The sequence below is a fragment of the Neopsephotus bourkii genome, unplaced genomic scaffold, assembly GCF_033783945.1.
Source record: "Neopsephotus bourkii isolate Nb327-2 ecotype Australia unplaced genomic scaffold, CSIRO-AGI_Nbou_v1 NB_1468, whole genome shotgun sequence".
In the NCBI taxonomy this organism is placed as follows: domain Eukaryota; kingdom Metazoa; phylum Chordata; class Aves; order Psittaciformes; family Psittacidae; genus Neopsephotus; species Neopsephotus bourkii.
Genome location: NW_026901945.1, coordinates 237,047 through 259,514, shown reverse-complemented (window position 1 = coordinate 259,514; position 22,468 = coordinate 237,047). Strand labels below are relative to the sequence as shown.

The 22,468-nt window shown below is 60.7% G+C and overlaps 2 protein-coding genes across 2 annotated transcripts in view; both read left to right on the top strand.

Annotated features, from left to right (window-relative positions):
• TSC22D3 (TSC22 domain family member 3) overlaps positions 1-22,468 on the top strand; it is a 120,547-nt gene that overhangs the window by 40,705 nt on the left and 57,374 nt on the right. The gene's annotated exons all lie outside the window — the stretch shown is intronic.
• On the top strand, positions 13,372-21,136 carry FAAH2 (fatty acid amide hydrolase 2). The gene is made up of 11 exons (XM_061368940.1): positions 13,372-13,563; positions 13,675-13,757; positions 13,938-14,071; positions 14,282-14,491; positions 14,902-15,021; positions 15,363-15,498; positions 16,881-16,998; positions 17,333-17,452; positions 18,375-18,486; positions 19,317-19,511; positions 20,149-21,136. Exons 1-11 carry the CDS (start codon positions 13,372-13,374, stop codon positions 20,322-20,324), a joined length of 1,596 nt encoding a protein of 531 aa, XP_061224924.1. The 3' UTR covers positions 20,325-21,136.

Genomic DNA, 22,468 nt, shown 5'->3' with positions numbered 1-22,468 from the left:
CAGCCCCTGTCCCCTCTGCACAGCCCCTGTCTCCTCTGCACAGCCCCTGTCCCCCCTGCACAGCCCCTGTCCCCTCTGCACAGCCCCTGTCCCCTCTGCACAGCCCCTGTCCCCTCTGCACAGCCCCTGTCCCTCTGCACAGCCCCTGTCCCCCTGCACAGCCCCTGTCCCCTCTGCACAGCCCCTGTCCCCCCTGCACAGCCCCTGTCCCTCTGCACAGCCCCTGTCCCCCCTGCTGTCCCCCCTGCACAGCCCCTGTCCCCTCTGCACAGCCCCTGTCCCCTCTGCACAGCCCCTCCCCTGCACACCCCCTGTCCCCTGCACAGCCCCTGTCCCCCTCCAGCCCCTGTCACAGCCCCTCTCCTCTGCACAGCCCCTGTCCCCCTGCACAGCCCTGTCCCCTCTGCACAGCCCCTGTCCCCTCTGCACAGCCCCTGTCCCCTCTGCACAGCCCCTGTCCCCTCTGCACAGCCCCTGTCCCCTCTGCACAGCCCCTGTCACAGCCCCTGTCCCCTCTGCACAGCCCCTGTCCCCCCTGCACAGCCCCTGTCCCCCCTGCACAGCCCCTGCACAGCCCCTGTCCCCACAGCCCCTGTCACAGCCCCTGTCCCCCTGCACAGCCCCTGTCCCCCCTGTCACAGCCCCTGTCCCCTCTTCAGCACAGCCCCTGTCCCCTCACACCCCTGCACACAGCCCCTGTCCCCTCTGCACAGCCCCTGTCCCCTCTGCACAGCCCCTGTCCCCTCTGCACAGCCCCTGTCCCCTCTGCACAGCCCCTGTCCCCCCTGCACAGCCCCTGTTCCCTCTGCACAGCCCCTGTCCCCTCTGCACAGCCCCTGTCCCCCCTGCACAGCCCCTGTCCCCTCTGCACAGCCCCTGTCCCCTCTGCACAGCCCCTGTCCCCTCTGCACAGCCCCTGTCCCCCCTGCACAGCCCCTGTCCCCCTGCACAGCCCCTGTCTCCCTGCTGCACAGCCCCTGTCCCCTCTGCACAGCCCCTGTCCCCTGCACAGCCCCTGTCCCCTCTGCACAGCCCCTGTCTCCCTCTGCACAGCCCCTGTCACCCCTCAACAGCACAGCCCCTGTTCCTCTGCACAGCCCCTGTCCCCTCTGCACAGCCCCTGTCCCCACAGCCCCTGTCACAGCCCCTGTCCCCTGCACAGCCCCTGTCCCCTCTGCACAGCCCCTGTCACAGCCCCTGTCCCCCTGCAGCCCCTGTTCCCTCTGCACAGCCCCTGTCCCCTCTGCACAGCCCCTGTCTCCTCTGCACAGCCCCTGTCCCCTCACCCCCTGCACAGCCCCTGTCCCCCTCTGCACAGCCCCTGTCCCCTCTGCACAGCCCCTGTCCCCTCTGCACAGCCCCTGTCCCCTCTGCACAGCCCCTGTCCCCACTGCACAGCCCCTGTCCCCACTGCACAGCCCCTGTCACCGCACCCACAGCCGCAGCCTCCCCTGGTGCAGGTGGCAGCACCGGGAGCTGGCACCTCCCTGCCCTGGGCACCCGCGAGCGCTGCTCGCCCGCCCCGGGTAATTATAGCGCAGCTCTTTATATACCCCGGGCCGCGGGCACAGGAAGGAAGGCCCAGGGCTCATGCTACGCAACAGGGCTTGTGATGCACAACAGGGCTCCCACCCCTTCCCTGTTCCCCCACCCACTGCGCCCTGCGTGTGAATTCAGCCTGTGCGACAAGGCACAGCGCACAGCCTTGCTGTTCAGGGCTGGCTGCAGCCCGCAGCTTCCCCTTTCTGGAAGGGGCCACCCATGGGACCCTGCTCCGGGCTCTCTGCTGCTGCCCAGCTCTGTGCATGGCTTCCCCTTTTCTGCACTGTTTGTGGTCACCTCCTGCAACCCTGAAGCTGGCGGCGTCTTGGTCCTGCACCTTGTCTAGGGACACAAGACTCATCCCTGTCCCTGTGCACAGCTGATGTATGGGGGGACTCCAGCGTCCTGCACCCATCCCCAGAGCCCTGGGGTGCACTGAAGCACTCAGGGGTGGTGCACCAGTGCTCCCCTCCTTCACTCAGGTTGGCTGCAGCATCTCTGTGCCAGTCTTTCCCCCCCTGTCTTCACACCCCAGGATGTGCTGTCAGCACCCCAATCCCGTGCCATTTGTCAGCCCTTGAGCCATGGAGGTTGTTCTGCTGCAGGGACCGGTCACCCCCATCGAAGGGGAGGGAAGCCTAGGCAGCTGCTCCGGGCCAGGCAGCGTGTAGCGGTGCTGGATGGGACAGTGCAGCCCCTGGGCTGCCCCCCGATGGCCCAGCTCTGTGGCAGGATGGTGACCGGCTGGTGCCTGCCTTGCGCTGCAGCTGAGCCAGCGCTGCCTCTGTTTGTTTGGGCTGTTGGATAACTTCGAAAGCAGAAGCTGGAGGAGCTGGCGGCCGAACAGTTTGTTCTTTCCGACGTGCACACGCCACTGCTCAAACCACAATGCCTCGCAGGGGCTGACGGCGAAATGCTTGAACCACAGCCCAGCTGTGCCTGCTCGCAGCAGCACCCTGCAGCACTGCCATGGCCCTGGCCCTCACCTGCGATGCACTGGCCAAACCCCTGCGCTGAGCTCTGCCTTCCCGCCCTGGTGCCCTCCTTGCTGCCAGAGAAGGCACGAGAGCAGTGAGAATGCCTCTCTGCAGGGGTCTCAGTCCTGCACCCTAGGCCTGGCACCACGGTGAGGGGCTGCTGCCACCTCCTGGACATGCTCCTGGCCCTGGGCACGCTATGGGCAGGGTGGCAGGGCTGCCACTGGGCTACACCCTGCACTCATCCACCCTGCACTCAGCACCTGCTCCAGCCACCCTGGTCCCAGCCATCACCGCCCATGCTGGGGAAAGATCAAGGGTTCAGCGGTGCTGTGCCACCCGCGGCATGTCCTCCCCCTGCACAGCCCTTATCTGCCCGACACGTAGCCACTGTGAACAGAGGCAGAGTACGAGGCCATCGAGGCCGTGGTGAGCCGTGTGCCAGGGAACGTGCCGGCCCGGCTCTGCCAACAGGCAGCACTGGGAAGTGGGTCAGAGTTACTTCTGAGCAGCCTCATTTCCCCAGGCAAGGAGGGGATGGGGCTGCAGTGCTCTGGTGCCACCCACTCGGGGACCAGGAGGCTCCACACACACCCTCAGAGGGCGTCACTCCCTGGTACACACAGTGCTGTGCCTCAGCTTCCCAGGTGCCAGGAGGTGCAGACAGGAGGCACACAGAGCTCTGTGCCACGAGGCAAAAACAAGCAACGATGAGACACACAAACCCCCCCAGCCCAAGGCTGCTCTGCTCCTCTGCACCCAAGTGAAGTGAATGAAGCAGAGCTACAGGGCCATGATGGATGGGCATCTGGGTCTGAACTGGGGCAGGGATCCACAGCTCCATCATCCCCTCAGGAGGCATAAAGCCCACCCCACTAAAGGGTACACCCCTACAGGATCAAAGCAAAAGGCATTTTCCACTGCTGGGTACCAGCATCCCTTGCTGGGCTGCACCACATCTCCCTTCAGCTGTTGGAGCACTTCAACTGGTGATGCAGGGTCCCAGTTCCCAGCACCAACCAGGAGCTTCCAAACAACTACAGGGACAAAGTTGAGGCTGAACAGCTGGCACAGGGTTCGCCCCATCATGGAGTCTGCCAAGACCCCTCCCCAGTGCCGGATTGCTGGGGATGAAACAGTTCCAGGCTGGGACAGAGCAGCAGATGAGGAGCAGGGTATGCTGCAGGCCCAGTCGGGAGGTGGGGTGGAGAGGTGGGGAACGAAAGAAGTGGCAGGGGAAGGAAAGCAGTGATATGGATGCTCTGGAGGGAGAGGAAGACCAGAAAAGCTGCAGCAGAGGGAAGACAAGCAGGGATGGAGCAGAAGCCAAGTGGACACAGAGATGAGGATGCTGCGGACTTGCTCAGGCTGGGGCTTGCCCCACTGGGGACACAAGCAAGGCTGACCACGACCCACAGCTCCTCCTGCCTTGGTCGCACACACTGTGCCTGGTGGCTGAGAGCCATGGGGGGCTGGGACATCGTGCCCCATCACTGCAGTGTGACTGGGCACCACATCGTGACTCAGGCTGCGGTCACACGCATGGGGCAGGGCTGTGGACAGTGGCCCAGGCAGGGGCTGCCCAAGGAAGCCTCATGACTGGCTCAGGCAATGGAGGGAATGGCAGGGTCCACATCGCAGCAGGGTTTAAAGGGGAGGGCAGGCTCTGTGGCAGCCGCTGTGGTTTGCATTCACCTGGGACAGGGTGTCCTGGGGAGCTGCACAACCTCAACAGCTCCGCACCGAGCACACTGCGGCACAGCCAACATCAGAGGCAGCAAGAAAGCTGCAGGCTCAAGTGCTTTCATGTGGTCTCAGGGCTTGTGTTCAAGCTGCCTGTGGCGAGGGCAGGTTCAGGCTTCAGCTCTGGGGACAGACGAGGGCTGCAGCTCTGCTGTGCCGCCCTGTGTGGGAAAGCAGAGCTGCCCGAGTCCTGCCTGCGGGCCCGGGAATTGCTTCCCATAGGCGGGACACTAGAAACAGCAGCCCCGTTGAGGAATGCAGCTGCCGTTGTGCTGGGGACAAGCAGCAGAGCTGGGGGAGCTATCCAGTGCCACGCAGGCTGCATGGCTCCCTGGAGGAGCAGAGCAGTGGGGCAAGATAAGCCTCCATTGTGGCAGATGGGCAGCATGAGCTTCCTCCAGTGCAGGTACATCTGAGGTCAAGCAGGAGAGAGACTCCAGACATCAGTAGCACTTGGGTCCACCGCTCTCCATGGGGGGGAGGACCCAGCAAAGCTTTTGGCCACCTTAAGCAGGCTGCTCCCAAGCTGGGGACTGGCCTTTGTGTGATGCAGGAGCATTGGGATGTGCTGGATCCACATGATGGGAGCCTGGGAAGGAGCTTTTCTAGAACTCTGCTTTCTGGTTGCCTCCAGCGCCTTCCAAGTCAAAGCCACAGGTACCCAGAAGCTGGCAGGGGCCAGTTCCCCAGCTGCTATGAAAAGTTGCCCATTCATATGCCAAAACCTCGCAAGGGACCACTGAATCCTGCAGGCTGGGCTCAGGTGCTGCAGCAGTGGATGGGCTGTTCCCGTTACTGCTGCACAAGGAGCCTGCGAACCGTGTGGAGCTGGGACTGGCTGGGAAGGGGACATGTACAGACGGGCTCCTCACCCTAATGGCTTCCCCAGCCACATCCCCTCTCCCCATGCCGGCAGCTGCCCCAAGCCAGCATCCAGGCTGGTGCTCAGCAGTGCCGGGTGCTCCTGGTGCATCAGGACTAGCTGCATCCTGCTGCTCCCTGCAAGGGAACGGCTCCCCGGGGCACAGGCCGCTGTCCCTGGCCTCGCAGCAATGGTGCATCCCGCTGACACCAGGACAGGGCTTGGCGCTGCCCCGGATGGGAGCTCCGTGGGGTGCAGGATCAGACACACTGCAGGAGCATGGTTCCCACGAGCCCACGGTGATGGCTACCGGCAGGAGAGCTGGGAACGTGCTGGCCTGTGCTGGGAATGCATTGGCCAGGCTGGGAGCGCAGTGGCCCGGGATGGCTCCCTGCAAGCACATGGTGTTTTTAACTCCCCATCCCTCTCTCCTTTGTGCTGGGCAGCAGCGGGTTCTGCTGTTCGCTGTGGGATCAAGAGCTGGTTTTCCCCCTCCAGTACTTCTGGGCTATTTTTAGGTATTTCTCAGCGGGTCTGCCACAGAGCAGGTGCCTCACTCTGTGTGCCCAGAGGAAGAGGGGAGATGTGCAGGGCAAGAGCTGCCAGGAGGGAGAAGGGCTCCCCAAACCGGGTGGGGAAAGCACATCCCTTGCAGCACCCCATGCTACACCCAAGAGCCAGCTCAGCTCCTCACAGCCAGCCATGGTACCCAAATACCTGCCGTGCCCCGAGGGAGCTGTGATGCCCATGTCTTCCCAACCGTGCCAGCAACAGCCTTCACCTCTCCAGAGCCCAGCCAGGGGAGATCCTCCTCCCCAGGGCCAGGTCCTGCTGCAGCCTGGGGCAAGATGGGGATAGGGAGGCAGAAAGAGGCACATCTGATCAAGGGAAGCTGATGGAGATGTGCAGGGCTCAGGATGCCATGAGCAGGTCAGATGTGGCTGTGGCAGCTCAGGAAATGCCAAATGGGGCAGCAGAGCTGGGGTCACCCAGGACCACATTCAAGCTTGGGACAAGGACCAGCCCCTGTGGGATCCTACATGTGAGAGTGTGAGTGACACAGTACCCACTACTGCTGTGGTGCACCAGTGCCATGGCAGAGCCTCCCTGATACCAGTGGGGGTGACACTGCCCTGTCCCCAAACAGGGGGATATGGCACATAACAGCACACCCTGAACCCCTTGCCATGGCTGTGCTTGGGAGAAGGAAGCACCATATGGGCAGCAAAGACAGAAACAGCCTAAATCTCCATCAGGCAGTGTGAGTCTGGCCTGAGGTTGGGGTCCTCTGATTGCAACCCCTAGAATACGTGTGCCACCCCATGGGGCTGGGGTAGGAGGTGGTGGTGGTACAGCTTGTGTCCCCACAGCCCTCTTCCCCCTGTGGAACTGCAGCGCTCTGAGCTTCACTTGCAGCTCCAAGAAGCCCAGAAAGAGCCAGAAGCTGCTGCAGGACAGACGCCTACATTGGCCCTGGGCCAGGTGGAACGTTCTAGGCTGTTACGCAGCACTGGAGCTGCTCGCAAGGGCACTGCAAACCCGCGTCACAGACCCAAACAGTCCCGGCCAGCTGGGCTGGGAATTCTGGGTTTGTTTTCTTTGCCTTATCGGGATCGTGCCGAGCTCAGCTGTGATCCCGGTGAGGGGTTTACACAGGCGTTTGTAGATGCAAATCATTGGGTAAGTGGGGGGCTTGCTCCAGAGGCTCCAGCCATGGCGAGTGGTGGGCACATGCATCCCTCCACACCTGCAGAGCCCCGTCCCCATCCTAAGGGTGTGTGAGCCGCTGCGGCGGTGCATGTGGGGGTGCCAGCCGGGGTGGGGGGCTCACCATGGGGTGCTGGTGCCACAGCCCATAGCACTCCCCACACTGCATCCGCCACCACGGTGCTGCAGGGAGCGCCTGTGCCAGTGACCCTGCTCCCGAAGGCCACTGGCTGCAAGCCAGGTGTCCCTGGATTTGTTATTGATTGCCCTTATCATTGCTCCAAGAGAACAGCATGTCCAAGGATCGAGCGGCAGGACGAGGCTTGCTGCCTCTTCTGATGCCTTTTGCCCAAGCTCTGTCTCTCCCCAGTGGAGAATGTGAAGGCACCAAGCACCCCCTGCCTGCCCTTGCATCTGCCTGCATGATGCCAGGAGCAGAACACAGCCTTTCCCCTGGTCCCAGCCATCTGCTGCCAGCAGCAAACCACGCATTCCCCTTTCCTCTCGCCCCCAGCCCCATCCAAAGACCAGGTTCCCTGCACAGCATCAGGGGGCACATGCCCCCTCCCCATGAGTGCTCACAGCAGCACCCTCTGAGGGTGCAGCCCACCTCCACACTGCTGCTTGGGTCTGAATCCCACCGTGCCCTGATTCAGCACTGCAGGTACTTGGGAAGGGATGGTGGGGCCTGGTCCGGACCGGTGTCAGGGTAAGCGGTGGTGCTGCTCCATCACAGCGGTGTGGGGGAAACAGCCGGGTGCAGAACGGTGTGAGGCACCCCAGGCTGTGACATCCTGTAACCACAGCACCCACCTGACCCTGCAGCAAAACCCCAGTTAATCACTTGTATTCACCTTGTGGGTGAGACACAGAGCAGGCAACAGCGGGTGCCTGCCAAGGCTGTTCTAAGTGATGGCACTTGAGCACACGGAAGCCCTGGGGGGAAACCTGTGAACTGGGAATTGTTTCTACCTGGTGGGAAAATCTGTGTTTGGGGCACCACCAGTCCTCTGTGCACAGAAACAATGGAAAACTTCCTTCCTCCTCCGCAACCTCCTCTCTGAGGCCACAGCAAAGATACTGCCACTGCTCTGGGTACGGCAGCAGGGAGCAGCCCCAGGGTGGCTCTGACTACAGGGGAGCTGATGGTCCTGAGCCAGGTCGGGGAGAAAGGGAGCACAAAGGGCTCCTCCTGCCACCTCCAATGGAGGCAGGGTCTGCCCCGTGCTGTCTCTGCTGCAGGGATTCGCCACGTCCCTGCACATGAGCCACAGGGTGCCTGTGGGCACAACACGGTAGCAGTGTGCCCAAAGCTTGACTCCTTCCCACATAAAACCAGCTCGGTATTAATAGCAATTACACTGCATTAAAACCATGATCTGACTGTGTCCTTCGGTCAGCACAGGCCCAGTGCCTGGCAAGTGCAGCTATATATAGATGACACACGAGCACAGCACGTCTGCTCCCTGCACACCCTATCCACCCTGATGGACATGGGGTGATGGTGTCTGCCCTGGGCATGGGTCCCTTTCATGCACATGGGCTTTGTGCAGGCCTGCCCACAGGCAGGGGGTCACAGTGTCTGCAGTCCTGCTGCTACCAGCCAACTGCCCAAGGCAGGGGCACAGGGGCACCAGGGTGGCAGCAGGAGCATGTCCAGGAGGTGGCAAAAGAGAAGACGAACGAGAGGAAAGAGAAAAGAAACAGAAACAAAGCAAGAGAAAGGAAGAGAGGGAAGAGAGGAAGGAAGAGAGGGAGGGCGGGCGAGAGAGAGCGAGCTTATGTAATAGCTCAACCCGAGGACACAGGCACGGCCCGATGTTGAGATGTGGGTGGTTGGGTCACCTTGGAGGTAGTGGCACCCCAACCAGCCCTGTAGGATGCCCGAGGTAACCCAACCACCCCTTGCCTTGCCTTGTGCAAGGCTGCCCTTGTAGGGCAGGTCCCTAGGGCCAGCAGGGGCCGGTGGGACAAGCGGCAGTGCCCCGGCAGGGGGATCCACTGCCAGAGCAATGGAAAATCCCCGCGGGCGCGGGCGCGGGCGCTCCCTGTGCCCGGCACTTGGCGGCTGCGGCGCTGGGCATGCCCCGGGCTGTTTGTCAACACGTTTCGCAAGGGCCGGGCCGGGCCGGGCCAGCGCGCTCCTGGAGCAACCGGAGCTTGGGAAACAGCCCCGCAGCGCCTGCCCCCCCTCCCCGATGGAGGCATCAGCAGGAGCTGCAGCAGGAACGTGCCAAGGGCACATCTGGGTGAGGCTGCTGTGCAGGCATAGACTGGTGACTGCATGGGCTGCTCGAGAGATGACACGGGGCGGCAGAGCCAGCCTGTCCCCACATAACTGATGATGTGCAGAACCAGCACAAACAGCCCCTCGGGCAGGGAAGGAAGCAGGCACATCCCAGGGACACAGAGCTGCCATCAGGCCAGCCTGGAAACCAGCGTTATCCCTGCCACTGCCCTGGCTTGCTCTGGAGACGGCCCACCCTACCCATGGTGGTGTACATGGTCGGGATCAGCAGGTGCTCAGCAGGAGGGTGTTGAGGAGGCACGCTGTTAGGAACGGTGTTCTACACTGCTGGAGGCACCCTGGAGCCCAGCAGATTCTTAGCTTCTCCAGAAATCTCGAGGTGCACCCAAAGCCCTGCTCAAGTGGGAAAGGGGTGTAGCAGGGTCATGGGGTGGGTGTCACCTCCCCAGGGTAAAGAAGCAAAGTGTGGACCCCCCCAGCCCGTCAAAGGGGCCAGCAGCTCCCCTCGGCACCAAGGGGCTGTAGGGCAGCAGCCAAAGCTCCTCGTGGGGAGCAGGGGGGACGGAGCCCAAGGGTTCCTGGAGTGGGAACATCCAGGGAAGGCCATTGGGCTCCTAAAGCGAGCATGGCACAAGCCCCGGCAGGCTTGGTGCGGGGCAGGCAGGCCGGCTGAGCCGAGGCATGCACAAACACTGCTCAACCGCGGGGTGAACACTGTGTACTCTGGCTCCGTGCAGCGGGAGCAGCTGCGGCGCTGCGGGGCAGGGGCCGCGAACGCCGACCGGCGGTGGCGGAGCGACCTCCCGCGGCACGGCACGGAACGGCACGGCACGGCCCTGGAGCTCAGCCCCAAAGCACCCAGCTCCGCTCCGGAGCCTCACAAACACCGGGGCTATCCTGGCCCTTGGGCAAGCGTTGGCTTCCGCTGAGGGCTGCAGAAACAGGCGGGTGCCCCAGGGGTCTCCAAGTGCCCCTCTCTGTGCCCAAGGAGCAGCCCAGGGCCATCCTGTGTAGTCCGGGGGGCTCCTGGGACCTTCCCGTGTGCAATCCAGGGCCTGCGAGTGCTTCTGCAGAGCAGGGTACGGCAATGGCCGAGACCTTCTCCCCCGCCCTGGGGTAAACAGGGAGGTACCCAACAGCGGCGTAACCCGGCCAAGCTCAGCATAAAGCAAATGACGGGAGCACAGCATCCCTCAGCGGTGGAGCTGGTTAAAAGCAGGCTCCAATGAACCACCTGGAAATGCTGGCGTTTCCTGCGATCAGCTGGGAATTAAAGCACCTGAGTTCTGTTTAAATCAGAACCCTTTAAACGTCCCTTTGCTTTTCCCCCCCCCGGTGCTGTTCTACACAAAACTCGTTTTTTCTGAAGCTTTGTTTTAAGGATAAATTCTAAGTGATTCATTTTGCAAAGGGAAGAATTGTGCTTCATTTTCCTTACTTTCACAGAAGTGTTTTTTCCGCTCTGGGAAAAAGCTTTGATGGCTCAGTGGGGGGCACCAGAACACAGTACTGTTGATCAGCATCACTCACTGCTTCCCCCCAGCCCTTGAGCCTGTGTGGTGGCTCCCGCCCCAGCAGTGGTTACTGATGGCATAGCTCCTGGTGCTTTCCTGCCAATCTCTCATGAGGTTTTAAGCCTTTGGTAACAGTGCAACAACTGGGGATAATAACAAGCATAACTCACGGAATGCAAGGCCCTGAATCATTGTTTTCCTTCTAGCAGGTGGTGCACCTCAGGAGGAGGTGGTGGGACGGTTTGGATGTGGGAGTTGTGTTGCATATTCCCAACCTCCTTGCTCTTGGCTGCTCAATTTCTAATCAGATTGGAATGAGCTGGTTGCTCAGTGTGTGTGTGGTGTTTGCTTGGTTGGTTGGCTCGGGTAATTGAAAAGCAGACTCAGTCTTTTTGACCTCTGGCTTCCAGATCTTAATGCTTCATTTCCAGAGCACCTTCTATCCCATTTTTTCCATTTTGCATGGAAATGAAGCTCCACTGGGCTACCATGGATTCTGGTGACTGCTCTGGTTCAGATGCCAGAAAGCTCACCAGCTCAACCTAATGAGAAACAGCAAGAGCTGATGCCTGGGCAGCACCGGTTACAGCGGGATGAGCGGGGACACAGGGAACTCCTGCCAAGTACGTGGTGTGACAAAGGGGCACAAAATCACAAAATGGAATATAGAAACCTTTAGAATTAGTTTTAAGTGATGTTAAGTTTGATGGCTTTGTAACAGTAGCAATGGAAAATTATTGATGTGCATGATACATAGAGAAAAAAAATAGAGTACAGCTAGAGAATGTACTGAGAATTCTCACAAGATCAATCCTTATAGTTGACACAGTTTCAAGAAAAACAGTCAGGAAGAACAGGACACAGGGATAAGGAGTATCTGGGAACTGCAGGTGTCCAGGATGGGCTGCAGTTAAACTAACGGATAAGTAGGAGGATGGGAGGATTATTATGTCTCTGGTGCTAACGAACCAATTAAACTGGGATGAGCATCTACTGCGGTGCTTCAGAGGCTGCCAGAAGTGATGAAGATTGTTGGAAGAAGTAAAGGACCCTCAGAGACCACCACCACAATTCTGTACGCATGCGGGGAACTCTCTGGAAAGTGATGTAATCCATACGTAGCCTCATGAATATGCATGTATGCCCAGGGACTATAAAAGGATGGCTTGAGTGGCAATTGGGGACACACGTTAGGAGGAGCTATCCCCCGTGTCTCCCGGCGCCGCAATAAAGAATACCTGCTTGTCAGCTTGAAAACTTTGTTGGCAAGTTTGCTCCTGGAGTTTTCTCCGAATCAGTGGCAGCTGATCTGGCCTGAGTTTCAAAGCTCTGTTCTTGCAAGCTGAAGACAAAGATTAAGGGAGAAACTTTGCACAGTAAACAAGAGGCCAAAGTGGGGCTGCTGGGGGAAGATCCCTGCTGAACCTCCTGAGCAGCTGAGGAAGCCAAGCACCGGGACTTGAGGGGGTGAAACAGCAAACCCACTGAGAGACTGGGGACAGAAACAGCAGAAGTGGCATTGGGATTACATTTAGGAGGGATGTTCCCTCCCTGCCTTCTCCCAGAGGACACGTTCCACCCTTCTGGCTCTGCAAGAAACCTGTGAGACAGCTGACACCCAGGGCACTCCTAAGCCCGGAGGAAGCCTCATCACCCCTACTGCCAGGTCTGGCGACTGCCGACGCTGCCACATTTCACAAGCTGCATTTTAGCAAGCCCTGGCTTACAGTTTCTTCTGAGCAGGTGACCCGGGGCTCTGCCAAGCCTCAGATGTGCAGGCGCCGGGGAGGGTGAGGGCACACACAAACCTTTCCAACCTGTCCCTGTGTTGTAACCTGGGGGCACTCGGTGTTGGGGGTGGGGGGAAGGCAAAGGCCACATAAGGATCCAGTAAGGCCACAAGTATTCCAGCAGTACCAGGGAAATGGAAAAAGCAGCTTTGAACCCACCTTTGCACTCGTTTCCCTTGTCCTTGTGGGGTACGGGGCTCCCCCACCTCTCACAGCTGGCAGGGCCCGCCTGAGGAGCAGAGGAGCTCGGTCACTGACCCTCGGAGCAGCCTCCTCTGTTTTCCTAGGGTAGGGAAGGGCAGGCAGGGAGAGCAGCATCCCCTGTGCTGCTTTGCTCTCCCTGCCGGCACCAGGCCTCTCGGATACGAGTCTGTAAAATGAGCGCTGTTATCAAGGCGACTTCCATTCTACTTCCAGCCGAGGCTGTATGGGGCAGAGGCCACCGCAGCACCCCGGGGGGAGCACGCTCCTGCGAATGCTGCCAGCTGCCTTTGAAGTCATCGCAAAGGGCTTTCACAAGCAGCCGATCCCCTCTTCTCCTCGGGTCTCACTGAGCACTTCATTGCCAGCTCTGGAAGGCGAGGGCCGCCGCAGGGCACCTCGGGCGCTGCTCTGGAAGCCGTGACTTGTTTCCTCAGAAGCAACGGCTCCTGAACTCCATCCCGGGGGGCGTTGGGATCATCCCTGGGCCGCCAGGGACCGTGATCAAGCGACGGGAAAACCGCGGTGCTTGTTTGAAACTCACGTTACCGGCCGCGTTCACTCGGGGAAAGCTCGGGCGTGGAGCTCGGTGTTTGACAAGCGAAAGGACGGCAAGAGCGGGTGGCGCTTTGCGGTGGGGAGGCGGGGTCCGGCGGGTCGGTACCGCGCTGGGGCGGCGCGGGGGCGCGGTTGCCACGGAGACGCGTGCGGCGCGACGTGATGTCGTCACTTCCGCGGCGGCGGCGGGGGGCGTGTCCGCGGGGAGGGGGCGTGTCCGCGGGCGGCCATGGCGCTGTCGCGCTCGGAGCGGCTCCTGGCGCTGCTGCTGCGGCTGCTGTCGCGCGCGTGCCTGGCCCTGCTCGCGCTCGTGGAGCCCGGCCCCGCCCGCCCCGCGCCGCCGCGCGCCGTCCCGCCACCGCGCCACCCGCTGCTGCTGCTGCCCGCGCGGCGCCTCGCGGAGCGGCTCCGCGCGCGCCAGGTGCGGGGGGGGGAGCGGGGCCGGTGCCCGTTCTGCTGCTCCCGGACCCTCGGAGCGCCCCCCCCCCCCCCCCGCGTCTGACCGCGGTGCGCGCTCCGTTCGCTGCTGTAGGTGACGTGCGTGGAGGTGGTCGAGGCGTACGTGGAGAGGATCAGGGAAGTCAACCCCCTTATCAACGCCGTCGTTAAGGACCGGTAAGCACGGGGGCGGGGGGGCGAGCGGGTCGCCACTGCAGCCTTCCCACAGGCCCTGCCGGCCTCTCTTGCTTCCGGATCCTCTTCCGGTTCCTCTCCGGTTCCCCGGTGCCTGCCAAGGCGCCTGCTGCTTGCCTGTCCCTCGAGGCTGGCGCATCCCCACTGGCTGCTCCTTTCCAGGTTTGAGGAGGCCCTGCAGGAGGCCCGGCAGGTCGATCAGCTGCTTTCGGAGGGCCCTGGGGATGACTGCCTGCAGGAGAAGTTCCCCTTGTTGGGGGTGCCCATCACCGTCAAGGAGGCCTTTTCTCTGCACGGTGGGTTTGGCTTTGCTTCTAGGGCACATACTCCCCAGGGTGCCTGGAGGGAACCAGCATCCCTTTCCCTGCTCCCTTTCCATATCCTCACCCCCTTTACCTGCACTCGCATTTAGCCCCCAAATGCTGCGGGTGCCCTCGCTGGGTACCTGCTTCTTGCAGCCTCCTGGCCCTGATGCCTCCCTCCGCCTGCTGACCCCGGCACCACAGGGATGCCCAACACCTCTGGCTTGGTCAACCGCCGGAACGTGGTCGCCACCTCGGATGCCACGGTGGTGTCGCGGCTGAAGCAGGCTGGTGCCATCCCGCTGGGCGTCACCAACTGCAGTGAGCTCTGCATGTGGTACGAGTCCAGCAACAGGGTCTACGGCCGGACCAACAACCCCTACGACCTGCAGCGCATCGTGGGTGGCAGCTCCGGTGAGTTCCAGCACCTCAGCATGGGCTCTTGGCATAGTAAAATGCAGGAGAAGAGCTCCTGAGTGCTCTGCAGGTCACTCTGGCCTGCTGTCAGGCTCCTGCACAGCTCGTGGGCCTCTTTCCTGGGCAGTACAATGGGCCATTTGGAGGTGTTGCTGCTTTGCACCTCATAGCCGTTACTCCCAGCATTGCTTGGCCTCACTCTACCTTATTCTACATGCAAATAGCAACGCTGGTGCTGCACTCTGGCAGGAAAACCACTTTGGCACGTGTTGCCCAGCTGTCCTCCAGACATGGCTAAAGCCAATGCAGCTCCCACCCTATCTGTGGGCAAAGGGAAGCAGGCACCACGAGATGCTCCTGCTTTGCTCTGTAAGCCCGTGTTTTCTGCTGTGCTTTCTCCCATGTAGGCGGGGAGGGCTGTGTCCTGGCAGCCGCCTGCTCTGTCACAGGCGTGGGCTCCGACATCGGTGGGAGCATCCGAATGCCTGCTTTCTTCAATGGAATCTTTGGCCACAAGCCCACAACAGGTAGAGCGGGCACAGGGATCTCCTCTGCTTTCCTCCGCAGCAGAAATGCCAGGAGGCAGAATGGAGGGTGCGGAGGAACCTGTTCTGAGCACACCTGTGCTTGCCCTGGTGGGGTTGCTGTTGGGAGCAGGCAGGTTCTTGCATGGAGCAGCCTGCCTTGGGCAGTGGGAAGCTGTCTGGTGGCGGGACGCCAGGCACACGGGAGGTGTTTCACCTCTGGGATTGCATCCTCAGCATGGGATGCTTTCCCAAGGCCAGGATCTGCTGCTGAGTGCTTCTCCACCTTCCCCTGCCCTGTGCTCCTTGCTGGGAGCATCCTAGCATATCCCTCCCTGCTGCAGGGGTGGTGCCCAACGATGGCCAGTTCCCCAACGCTCAGGGGGTTCGGACCAGCTTCCTGTGCACGGGGCCCATGTGCCGCTATGCGGAGGACCTGGAACTCATGCTGAGGGTCATGGCTGGCCCTAGCATCGACAAGTAAGTTGCTCCTTCTGCTTCAAGCTGCTCAATTGGTCTTAGCTGCATTCTGGCCAGCACAGGGGGTCAGTGCAGGGGTAAGGAGAGGTCTGTGACACCTAGGTTGCTCATTGGTTACGTCTCCCCTGGCTCCAGCAGGACCTGGGGCTGCCCTTTCCACCACCGCATGCTCTGGGACAGGCAGCCCTGGCCAGTGCTGCCCAGCACAGTCCTTTCCTCCTGGGACTGGCCTTTCTTTGGGCTCTTACGTGTTCCTTTCCTGTTTTTTAATGGTGCGTTGTCCATCCCACACCATGGCTCTGTTCTCCTTATAGTCCATGCAGCCAAGCAGTTGTTTACATGCATGCACCAGGAGGGAGCAGAGTGGAGATGGGGCAGAGCAAGCAGGTCCTGCATCTTGCTGCAGCCTGTACGGGGCTGCTTCCTCTATTACCACTTTTGTTTCTCATGTCCCTTGTGGTGCAGTCCCAGCCTTGGCCGTGGCCAGCAACTGTAGTCCCAGGGTGCAACCGTATCCTGGGCTGCATCAAAAGCAGTGTGACCAGCAGGTCGAAGGAGGTGATCCTGCCCCTTTATTCTGCTCTTGTGAGACCTCACTTGGAGTACTGTGTACAGTTCTGGTGTCCTCAACATAAAAAGGACATGGATCTGTTGGAACAAGTCCAGAGGAGGGGCACGAGAATGATCAGGGGCTGGAGCACCTCCCGTATGAAGATTGGCTGAGAAAGTTGGGGCTGTTCAGCCTGGAGAAGAGAAGGCTGCATGGAGACCTCACAGCAGCTTTCCAGTATCTGAAGGGGGCCTATAGGGATGCTGGGGAGGGACTCTTCATTAGGGACTGCAGTGGTAGGACAGGGGGTAATGGGTTAAAACTTAAACAGGGGAAGTTTAGATTGGATATAAGGAGGAAATTCTTTCCTGTTAGGGTGGTGAGGCACTGGAATGGGTTGCCCAGGGAGGTTGTGAATGCTCCATCCCTGGCAGTGTTCAAGGCCAGGCTGGACAGAGCCTTGGGTGATATGGTTTAGAGCGAGGTGTCCCTGCCCATGGCAGGGGGCTTGGAACTTGGTGATCTGAAGGTCCTTTCCAACCCTAACTATTCTATGATTCTTGGAGGGGAGGATTCTCCGAACAGCAGCAAATACGCAGGAGTAGCTGGGGCTGATGGGGTAGTGAGCAGCAGGTGAGCTATGCCTGTGTGACACAAAGCAGCTGCCCGAGTGCCTTCAGGGGCTGTCCTGATAGGTAGAGCCAGGTGGCCTGAGGCCAGATCGGGTGCCATAAGGACATGTTAACTGCTGCATGAGCAGCCCTGGCAGGTGGGAGGGAGCCAGGGCCACGTTTGTGAGTAGAGTGCCATTCTCTTCCCTTCCCTCATTTAGGCTGAGGCTGAACGAAAAGGTGTCACTGGAAAAAATAAGGTTCCTCTGCATGGATCATGACAGTGGGTCCGTTTTCGTGTCGCCTGTGGACAAGGAGATCTTGCAGGCCCAAAAGAAGGTAGGAGGGAGCGGAGGCTGTCTCCTGCTGTGGCATGTCGTCTGACGAAGGAATGCCTGTGTGTCCATGGCTTTCCCAGGGCTGCCATCTGGATGCTGCTCCTGCTGAAGCATCGCTGGGGGTGTCAGGGAGGGCGCTTGGTGAGCCCCAACACTGTTACCAGACAGAGCAGGCCCCACTTCTCAGGGCAGAGGGATTGGGAAGGAGCTGTGGGATCCCCTGTGTGGCAGCAGGGAGAAGCTGCCCCTGGGCTCCCTGCTGTCCCTAGTTCCCATGGGCTGACCACAGCACATCACATCCTTGCAGGAGCAAACCTTTCCTCCTCTCCCCTTAGGTGGTGGAGCACCTCGAGAGGGAGCTGGGGGTCCGGGTCCAGCACGTGGCCATCCACAAGATGAAGTATTCTTTCCAGATCTGGTCAGCCATGATGTCATCCAAGGACAGCGATGGGCAGGTGTGTCAAGAGGCACAGCTTGAAGGCACCAGCGAAGAGCTGGCTGGTTGGGACTGGCTGGGGAGAGCTTGAGGCTTCCCAGCCCCAGGGCTCTCGCTGCTCTGTTTGTCCCTGCATCCTCCTTCAGCCTCCTTCCAGCCACACCACCCCTTCCCCTTTGCTTTCCCATGTGTGGCTCCCTGCAGAGGAGCAGTGTGACTTCGGGAGGGAGAGGCCATTGGGCACACTAACTTTTTCCATGCAAGGTGCTACCTGAGCAGGTACCGTCCTGCCTGGCTCTTGCTTCTGGGCTGTGTCTCCTGACGTTTCTGCTGGGGTTAATGCCCCTCAGGAGGCAGGGACCAAGGCAGTGAATAAGCAGCTTTCCAGAAGCAGGCCTGGGGGTGAATGGCAGCTGCCACCCCACACTCTGTACATGCAGAAGGGTTTTGTAGCATAAACTCTCAGGGGTGTTGTACCTTGTTTGTTCCTGCCACACAGGCGGAGATGAAGTGCCAGCCAAGCCCACCTTGGTGAGGAGGGTGCTCCTTGCCCCCTCTCTGCCTCCTCTTTTCTGGCCCCACAGCCATGTGTAACAGCAGCGAATGCCTCCAGGAGACAATTACCTGGAGCATCAACCCTTGCCTCGTGGCAGCGGAGGGGCACTGAAAGGGGCTGCTTTGGGGGCTTTACAGAATGAGGTCCCCTTCCTGCTGTCTCTGGCATGGAGAGATGCTCCTGCTGCATCTGCTCTGTATGGGTGCTGGAGCTATGTAACGCTCCCAATGGGCAGCTCCAGTGTGCAATGGGAGCAGCTCACATCAGGATAATGGGACAGGAGGTTTTGCTATCTCCTGCCAGTCTGTTCTTGGTGCAGCACACTGCTCGGGCTGCTTACGGTGTGGTGGTGTGGGGTGGTGTGTTGTGGTGTGTTGTGTTGCAGGAGGCTCAGCTCTTCACGGACCTGCTGGGGGACCATGGGAAGCCGGTGTGGCCGCTGTGGGAGCTGGTGAAGTGGCTCGTGGGGATGTCTTCCCACACTCTGCCAGCTATTGGTGAGCCTTGGGGAGACTGGGGACAGTGCTGGGCCAGGCAAGTGAAGGGGGCCTATAGGGACGCTGGGGATGGACTCTTCATTAGGGACTGTAGTGGTAGGCCAAGGGGTAATGGGTTAAAACTTAAACAGGGGAAGTTTAGGTTGGATATAAGGAGGAAATTCTTTCCTGTTAGGGTGGTGAGGCACTGGAATGGGTGCCCAGGGAGGTTGTGAATGCTCCATCCCTGGCAGTGTTCAAGGCCAGGTTGGACGAGGCCTTGGGTGATATGGTTTAGAGCGAGGTGTCCCTGCCCGTGGCAGGGAGCTTGGAACTTGGTGATCTTAAGGTCCTTTCCAACCCTAACTATTCTATGATTCTAAGTTGTTGAATGGAAGCAGAGCCCTTGCAGCACCCCGGGAGGGGACTCTGGGGTTCATATGGAGCAGCTTCAGGCTGATGGTTGTGATGGCAAATGAGATTGAATATCCCGAGAGAAGCAGTGAGGAGAGCAGAGCTGCAGGCAGGGCTGGCTCCTGTTGTGAGCCCTGCCAGGGCCGCTGCAGCCTAGAGGGAGCCAGCCAGGGGTCTGCACGGGGCTCGTTTCATAGCAGTGTGTACCAGGGAACCCTGATGGGGGTTGTGCTGCTGCCTTGTGAGCACTGAGGCAAAGCTGGAGAGCTGCTGCCTGCAGAGCAGGGGCAATCCGCTCTGGAGCTGCCAAGGGGGGAACTAGGGGAGGGGGGCTCTACTGAGGGCTGGGGGGTGCTGCGAGTGGCCACACAGTGTGCTTCATAGCCTGCTTACCCACGGTGCTCTGTCTCTGTTCTGCCTATGGCCTTGCTCTCCAGCCCTGGGGCTGACGGAGAAGGTGATGAAACTCAACCCTGGTGGGAATGCCAAGCTGGTGAGCATGGGGAAGAGCCTGCAGGAGGAGATGGAGGCGCTGCTGGGGGCAGACGGGGTGCTTCTCTACCCCTCACACCCCACCATAGCTCCCAGGCACAACTCCCCCATATGCATGCCCTTCAACTTCGCCTACACGGGTGAGCAGCTCCGACCCCTCTGCTGGGTGCAGGCAGGGCTGCAGCACACATCCTCCCTGCTGCAGCACAGCAGCATGCTCTGCTGTTTTACCCAGAGTGTTTCCATCCCTGCCAGTGGGTGCTGCAGCACAGAGAGGTGTTTCGCTGCACCAGAACATGCAGCAAGGTTTATATTCATGCTTTACAGTTCTGTGGCATTGCAGTGGGGCAGGTCTGGTTGGTGTGTCTGCCCAGAAGGAGGGACTCACATTATTAGAGCTGCTGAGTTTAGCAGCCACATGAGAGCTGCTGCACCTCTTGGGGGTGCAGCTTGGGGCTCTCTGTGTGGCTTTCCTGCCACCGAGCTTGATGCAGTGGTGTTGCAATGCCATCTGGCTTTGGAGTGATGGAAGGACAGTGCCTGGGGCAGGCCTGACCCAAAGCAGATCTTGGCATGCCACAGCAAGGGACACATCAGTGTGTCATCACCTGTAGGTACAGTTTGCAAACATGCTGCATTAACACCAGTGATGTGCAGTGCTCTGGCAAGGCCCCGCTCCCAGGAGCCCAGTGATGGATGACAGCAGCTGGGGTGGGAGAAGCCAGGGAGAGACTGACCCCGGTTGTGCTTGCTCTGATGTCATCTTTTCTCTTCCAGCCATCTTCAATGTGCTGGGCTTGCCAGTGACGCAGTGCCCACTGGGCCTGAGCAGCGAGGGGCTGCCGCTGGGCATCCAGCTGGTGGCAGGCCCCTACAACGACCACTTGACGCTGGCAGTAGCCCGGTACCTGGAGGAAGCCTTTGGAGGATGGGTTTTACCTGGGAAGGTGTAGCCTGGGCACCTGGCGCTGCGGGAGGCAGGGGCAGAGACAGTGGTGCCCAGTTTGATGATGGTGGGCACTGGTGCCTGTTCCTGGCTCCGCACCCTCTGGCAGTGGCTGGCAGTGCCCCCAGTCCCTCCCTGCAGCTGCCAGAGGAGAAACCTTTCCTCCCCACGGCCCCTTGGGGCGCTGGTGCTGGAGGCTGACACGGTGTTCCTGGGCCTGGAAGTGCCCGTCCCTGTTCCACCTCCTGCACTGAGGATGCTGAGGTGAAGGCTGGGGAGATGAGGTGCTGCTCAGGGGCAAGTACCCAGCGCCACCCCTTGGGGTTCCCTGGGGGCACCCGGCCTCCTTGGCCTTACCCTGCCTGCAGGCCTGGGACTGCACCCACGCACTGCAGGCTTCTGGCCCCTGCAGCCTCCCTGGGCTGTCACAGGGTTCCCCCACCCTCACAGCAGAAAGGGAGAGGGCCTGGGGTGCTGTGGCAGCCATTCACACACCTCATGACAGCGCTTTGTGGTGTGGATAGTGCCAGGCTCTGCCCAGGGTGTAGCTGGTGGGAAAGGGGGAAGGAGCTTTTGCTCTTGTGGCTTTTGGCAGCACTGGAAGAGCTCTTGAAATGCTCCTCTCTGTGTTGAAAGGCCTCAAGCAGCTACTGCCTGTGTCACCTTCCCCCTTGTGTCCCAGGGGATCACCGAGCCTGATGGGAGTACCCTGCCCTCCTGAGCTGCCTGGCCTCTGCCCCAGGCACAGGCAGGGAAGTGGGCAGCCAGCGTGTGAAAGGGGTTTTCAGTGAGGGTGGTATTAAAGAGCCTGTCCTGTTTGCTGCTGTGTGTCCTTGTTCCCCATGGCTCTTGTCCTGCTGCGGGGCTGCTGGCCCCTGGGCACTGGCCCTGACTCCGCTTGCGCCACGGGATGTATTGATGCTGCCAGCACTGCGTGCAGGACAGGAGCAGCAGCGGGGGGCCTGGTGTCTGCCCGAGGGGTGGCACTTGGCCACTGCTGAGCTCTCGGTTTGAAATGCCTGAACCTGTGTGTGCTGCCTACAGCAGAGCTGAGGGTGCTGGCGAGCTCCGGCTGTGCTGCTGTCGCTGGCTCTGTTAGTCCCAGAGGGGCCGCACTGTTGTGCTCTTGCGAAGCAGGGTCCCTGCTGCTTTCTCTTCCCCATGGGCTGCCAAAGCCTTGGGACTCGCAGGGGGATGTTGAGCTGTGTGTGGGTTCCTTGGGGTCTGCAGGGCAGAGCAGGGTGTGGGGTGCCAGATCTGTGTGCCCAGCCTCCAGTGCGAGTTGGCAAGGATTAAAACCTGTTCCCGGTGTTGGCTTTGTGTGGGGGTCCTGGGTTGTGTCTGCCCTGGCCAGGTCCCTGTGCTGCTGTCTGCTGGTCCCTGCCATAGGGGATGCAGGCGCTGGGCACAGGTGGGTGCTGGGCACGGGCTGTGTCTCACCATGCGCTCGCAGAGGGCACTGCTGAGCTGGCCGAGCCCCGCCCGCCGGGAGCCTGCAGCCAGAGACACCTACAAGGAAGGAAGGAAGGAAAACCCTGATCCAGGAAAGGGCACGAACCCCCGGGTCCTGTGGGACGGCTGCAGCCCCCCAGCCCGGGCCGGGAGGAGCGGACCCCGGTGATGCTCCAAGCGAACGCTCCGGGAGCCGGGCCGGGGGTGCCCGGTGCGGAGCTGTGAGCTGAGGGCGGGCGTTCGGCAGCGCGGTGGGCACCGGCGGCGTCACCGTGTTCGCTCTCAGGTTCCTCTTACCCAGGGGCCAGATGAGCAGCTCCGTGACGCCAGGTAAGGGGGGTCCCTGCTGCTTCGGGCTGGCCATGGGGATGCAGGCGAAGGAAGCGATGCGCTGAGCAGAGGGGATTAACCTCCGCCCTTTCAGCCGGCAGGGTGGCAGCTAAAGCCGTAGCTGTACAGAAACCGAGGCGCGGGGAGGGTGCTGCGTCCTTCCCCCTGGCCAAAGAGGATGGGGACAAGTGCGCTGGGGTCAGCAGGGGCCATCCTGCAGCCACCCTCGCTCCTGTGAAAGTGCTGCCTTTCCTATGGCAGGGGCAGCCAGGTCCCTGCATTTCCCTTGGGAGCAGACTTGCTGCTGCTCTGCACCTCCACGAGTCCCAGGAACTGTCCTGGGAGCCCCTTGTCCCTCCTGTGCCCTCC